A 6,000-nucleotide genomic window follows, 5' to 3' on the forward strand; every position below is an offset into this window, starting at 1 on the left:
AGCATGCATCTGAACTATTGCCTGAGCGTAAGAGTTGCTGAGCATCCACAGGTCACGCTGACTTCCGTGGGGCTGCTGGTGTTCCACGTCTCTTTTAGCTGAGACATCTGTGTGAACACCAACCTTTGCATTTGTGTTTGTCACTTTGATTTATCCCACTGCCCAGTGTTCATTTGTGAGGAAAACTGTACCTAGAACAAATAATTATGAGCAGAATTTGAACCTGCCCTTTAAATCAGAGGGGTCGCCGTGTTAGTCTGTATCCACAAAAACAACGAGGAGTCCGGTGGCACCTTGAAGACTAACAGATTTTTGCATCTGAAGAAGTGAGGTTTTACCCACGAAAGCTTATGCCCAAATAAATCTGTTAGTCTTTAAGGTGCCACCGGACTCCTCGTTGTTTCGGTCCTTTAAAGACCTTCATGTTACTTAGTATTCAGTAGTCACTTGTGGGTGACTACTAACAGCATGGAGAAGAGTCAGGGGAAAAAGAGATGGGCGTCTTAGTATGTTAGACACTCTAAACACAAGTGATGCAGTTTGTGCCTTGTGTACAATACATTAGTAGAGAGCTCAGACCTTCAATACTTATTGCTCCTTGTTTATTTATTCCTTTGGAATACTTGAGCATCCATCCCCACCTCTCGGTGTAAGCTGTGTTAACTACATGTTCTGTATGTAGGCCAAGGTATGTTTAGCAGTGTTCTGGCTGTGATAGCGAGCGGTGCTCTGCAGAGGTCCAGCATGTTGCCAGAGGCATTCTGTCTTCGGAAGGCAGAGGAGAGAGGCAGACAGAATTATTATTCATTATGCAAATAGTGTGCTAGGTGCTCAGGTCAGAGTCCTTCCCAGAGGAGCAATATGCACAAACCTCTACAACTGCCCTCTTTAAAATGATGTAGTATGAGCTCCCCTCAGCTTGTGCCACTAGTGAGGTGCTTGGATGGTATTGGGACCAGGCCATATCCCCAGCTTTGCCTTCTGGAGTACTTCTAGAGTGCAGCAGCTCAGGTCTTGCTCACTCTCCCCTGCGCTGTCATCCAAGGAGCGTACGTGCTACCATCCTGGCTGCCCTGTGCGAGTGTCAAGAGGAAGGCAGCATCGCCTGCAGCTTCTCTCCTTGCTTGTGCCCATGCAGGGATACCCGGAATCCCAGCCCGTAGTATCTAGTTTAGACAATCCGAAGGACAGAATAGTGGCCCTATTTTTAAACCTCCAAACGGATCAGGGGGTGGGGAATCTATGTCTTGGATTCACTGAGCTGCACTGCTACTTTTGAAATACTTTAAAGAATTGTGAGTCTGACGATCCCCTCCCTCTGGTGTAAATTAGATATAATTACTCAGACTTCAGTGGAGTTACCCAATGGTGTAAGTGAAAGGAGAATCAGGCCCAGTTTGTATAGCCATGTTGATCACACTTTATATGAATGTTCTATTTACAAATGATTTATCCAAGCTTAATAAACGAGAGCTGTCATGAACACATTGCAGACGTGAGCAGAATGTGTTGTAAATGTTTATAGTATCATCAGCTTAAGGTGTAATAGATGGTTATAAGTAACTTGATGGACTGGATAACACTCAACTAGCCCTGTAATAAAAGATGTATTAATCATGACTTATCCCTTTATAAACGGTTTTAAATGGAATCTTAAGTGCGGCACAATTTAATGGAGTATAGGGCCTGATTCTGCCCCCACATAGTTACACCAGTTAATTGGACTGACTGCAGTAGCATTACTCTAATTTGTGCTGGTGGAAGTCAGAGTCAGTGTTTCGCCATTAATTAATAAATAGAGCAGGTCAGCGAATATGAGGGAATTGCCGTGTGATATGCTGCAGGCCAAAGCATTCTTCTGAAAATCAAGATGCTAAAGTAAAAAATTTTCAACACATCTAAGAGTAAAAAAAAGTAACATTTTCTGAAGAGATATTTGTGTATGACAGTATGCAGTAATATTCTCTCTGATAGTTTACAAAGCACAGTGGGAATTATTGCTGTTATGTCTGGATGACTCAGGAGATTGGAGACAGGATACACAGCATTTCTCTTCAGCCATTTGAATCCATGCCAGATTGGAAATAACCCAAAATTGTTATCACTTAATGGTTGTTCCGCAACCCATATGTCATTTCCAGTGGACAGGTCTGCCCATCACAAAGTCCATCATCAGAACTGGCATCCTCATTGGCATTTTCAGCAGAAAGGCCAATGTTAGATTCGTTATGGAGATACAGAACTCGCGTCTCACTTTCAGCAGTCTGTTAAGGTTGGAGTTTTGAGGCACATGGGTGACGTGAGGTCAGGTGTGGGGCGGTTTGTACCACCGCTGCCCTGACTGTACCTGTGCTGTGGATAAAGAGAGAATTAAATACAGTTACATGGATTTTTTTAAAGAATCTAAAGTAGTTTTCAGCGTGACGTCATTCATGATATTTAATGTGCCAAGAATGGTCCATTTCTGTGACCATCTGACATAATTTTGGTGCTGTATTGACCCCCATCCCTCCCTTTAAATGGACTGGGGTAGTGTAACACCAGCTGCTTTTGCCGATTCCTGCCAAGCAGTCCCTTTCTGTCTTCTGTGGCTCCATTTTTTAATCGGTTTCTGAATAGGGGGGCATTCTTGGTGCCTAAGTATTGTCCCCAGCTGCTGTCTTGCTCCCTGTGGTTTGCTTTTCCTCACCAAGACTGTATCGCCTGCCTAAGAGACTTCACATTTTGCAGCTGTCCTGTGCTATAACTTCTTCCATTAGACGAAGCTCATTAACTGTGTCTTCTAGTCTACCCTAGTAATCGTATCGCCCTTCATCTCATGGCCTCAGGGTGGACAGGAAGACTTGGGGTTTTGTCTTTTTCTCTCTGTTTGCCTGATGTCCATTTGGCTGACACAGCAGAGTAACTGCAGCTGCATCATGCTGTCCCGACACTAGTCCACCAAATAGGCTTGGTGTTTCTTCACGACTTGAAGTGCCCTGTGTCGTTCACTTACACACCTCATGGCTGTGAAGTTTCTTTCAGGAAGCTGTTGTCATTCTCTGCTTCCCCCGTGTTTCCATGTTCAGCTGTTGCTTTACCGAGAATTACTCCTCATCAGAAGTTAGTTTTTAAGTGGCTCTTTTGTCATCACTTTCTCCTTTTCATCGGGTGTATTTCCCCACTTCTGACCATGTTGAGTTTCTGCTTTTCTACACTCAGTTCTGGATGTTGTTTGTGTCTCCCATTCCGAGCAAACCTCTTGTGTTTCATCTCTGAAAATGAGGCCTTCTTTCCTATTGATCTCTTTGATGTGCTACGTTAACTCCTCCTACTGCTTATATTTGCTTTCCACTTTGCTTGCCTGAGCTTGGAGCAGTAACTCATGTTTTAAAGCCAACATAAAGTATTTCATTGACTGTTTCATGCTGCTAGGCATATCACAGCAGCTAGCAAAAATAGCTAAGAGGGTGGCTTCACACTTAGCAAAGATCCACTTCTGAGCTTATTCTTTCCAGAGCAAATCATATCCAAACATATTTTCAGGGTTGTGTGGGGGTGGGGGTTAATGTTATGGTTTTGAGAAAAGGAAATGTAACACCTTGGCCCCTCCTGTTCTCTGCCCGTGGCACACAAGAGGTTAGTCTCCTAAGAGATTTAGTACTTTTGTCTAAACCAGGTTATTGGGTTCAGTATGGCTGGGTGGGGTTTACTGGGCTCATTCTGTGACTAACAGAATGATACATACAGAGCTAAATGGATTTTCAAAACTTAATCTCCCAGATTAAAACTATTCTAGCCCTACTGGAGTACATATGTATACATGTGTGTATTTGAATGCAGCTGTGTGCCAGTCTCCCTGCTTAAATGGTGGGAAATGTATACGACCAAATCGGTGCCATTGCCCCGCATCATGGACTGGACATGACTGCACGAGGTAAGTGCTGGCAAACCGTCTTTCACATCAGGTTTGTGTCTGACTCTAACGATCTCATTAAATGGAAGGTAAAGTTAAATAAAAAGCTGCCCCTGCTCGCACCCCGCCCCCACTCCACCCCTTCCCCTGAGCTACGGCCCAGGGGACTGCGACAGGGGTCAGGCGCGCCCTGCACTCATGGGGCAGCAGGACGTGGAACGACCCGGCTCTCCACCGGCTTGTGCTGGGGGGCGGTTTTGCCCCAAGCCTGCTCCTGGCCTGCCCCCCACAGACCTTGGGCAAAGACACCTTCCACCACTCCCTGCAGAAGCCTGTGGGAGCTGCGTAAGGCACCACAATGTCTAGGGACGGCCCTGCTGGCTGTAATCACTTCTGCTTTCATTTTGAGATGCCTCACCCTGCTGGTTCATTCTGCATATTATAGAACACTAATGTTGTTTTGTTTGTTTGTAAATGCAGGAAAAGGAAGGCTGGATTCTATCCCTTTTAACAGCAGAGGAACCATTTTATAAGAAGAAAATATTTCGTCAGCATAGCCACTGGGGCTTGAAACCTAATGCATTGTAAATCAAACCCTGTGCTTTTATTCCCCTGGAGGATGTTTTTGCTTTGTATTTTATTTTGTGATATATTTTTCCTCTACTTTTCCATTTTTAAAGAAACCATCTGTATTTTTTCATATACAAAAGTATAACAAATATATGCTGCTACACACACACAAATTTACAAATTCTGCTGTCCAGTGAGGAAATAGCTTGTGTACATTTTGGTCCTTGCCATTCCTTGAATACAACTGGTTAATTAAAATACACTTTACTGCCAGTCAAGAGTAAACAGGATGTTGCACTTCTGGGTACTAGTTGCCAAAGCCTTACTGTAATTCAGCAATTAGACTGTAGACAATAGTTACTGCAGGCTAAACTGAGCTGTGAAGCATTCCATGATACTTTGCACCTGATCTCACTTACACCTATGAGAACTGGGAGTAATTTGACTGACATCAATCTCAACCTGCTGACGCTCTGCTAAAATGGAGTTATACCAGTGTCAAACTGGTGAAGGAGGAGAATCAAGCCCTATAGTTTTTGCCCTAAGGAATTAATTTTCTTTGAAAATGTTTTAATGAGAGGGTGTTTGTGTTAAGTTTACCATAGATTTACTTGGGAAATAGTCAAAAGTGTAGACTAGGTGGGAGAATGTTGTGTAGCTCAGAATGAAATAGACAGACAACTCCAGTAGCCACATCCATGGAAACAGGTGATATTTGTAGTGTGCAGAACCATCGGTGAACCAGAAAAATAGTCGCTCTCACACACATACACGTACACACACATACACCTTGCCAACTAAGAACTTACAAAGTGCACAATCTGCATAGGAGTGAGCTATTCCAAGTCATGCGTAAAGTCTGTTGCGTGCTCTCAGACACGCCTATTGCTGAACTTATTAGCGTCTTACGAAACATGCACCTGAGTGCCCTTGTTAAAAATGCCCCTCAGTATTTTACACTAGGGATGCAAGACACTGATGCTTACCTCTTGCTAAGTAAAAGCAGGGGGTGAAAGGAATGTTTGGGGGGGACGGAGTGTGTTTGGTATTAGCATTAGAGAGCAAACGTCTGATGTATGAAAGGAGTTACTGTATAAGAATTTGGCTTAGAAACCTTATCTGACACGCCTTTCTACAAACACTGTGCTTGCTAGGTTCAAAATGCTCACGTAATAAAGTAAAATTAATATCAATGTCAGGAAAGAAGAGGAAGGAAATAATTTATTTCATGGAGCTTTATTTACTCTTAAACCACTCTGTGTGCACACTCTGGTTCCCCACCCTTCCCTTGTATGTGTAGGTATCCCTTAGGAACGCATCCAGGGAAATGTAGTCAGAAACAAAGAGGAGTTAATGATGTGTGTGCTGTGGGCACCAGTGAAAGGAAAACATCTGATTATTGTGGTGCCAACTATAGAGGCAGAGAAAAATGACAGTGGATTCTGTAAGGGTAGCAACTGTCAATTTAAAAAAAAAAACATGGCTTGGAGAAGAAAAGGAGGGAATTTTGTAAAACGGAGTCTTCTTTTCTTATC

General features: G+C 43.5%; 1 protein-coding gene across 1 annotated transcript in view; it reads left to right on the forward strand.

The window, feature by feature from the left end:
- The window catches only part of SVEP1 (sushi, von Willebrand factor type A, EGF and pentraxin domain containing 1), a 164,996-nt gene extending 160,350 nt beyond the window's left edge, over positions 1 to 4,646 (forward strand). Inside the window, exons 49-50 of the mRNA XM_048851809.2 lie at positions 3,823 to 3,916; positions 4,376 to 4,646. Coding sequence (XP_048707766.2) covers positions 3,823 to 3,916; positions 4,376 to 4,406 — 125 coding nt within the window. The 3' untranslated portion in view covers positions 4,407 to 4,646. The remainder of the gene's footprint in view (positions 1 to 3,822; positions 3,917 to 4,375) is intronic.
- The last annotated feature ends 1,354 nt before the right edge of the window (positions 4,647 to 6,000 follow it).

The sequence above is a fragment of the Caretta caretta genome, chromosome 5 (assembly GCF_965140235.1).
Source record: "Caretta caretta isolate rCarCar2 chromosome 5, rCarCar1.hap1, whole genome shotgun sequence".
In the NCBI taxonomy this organism is placed as follows: domain Eukaryota; kingdom Metazoa; phylum Chordata; order Testudines; family Cheloniidae; genus Caretta; species Caretta caretta.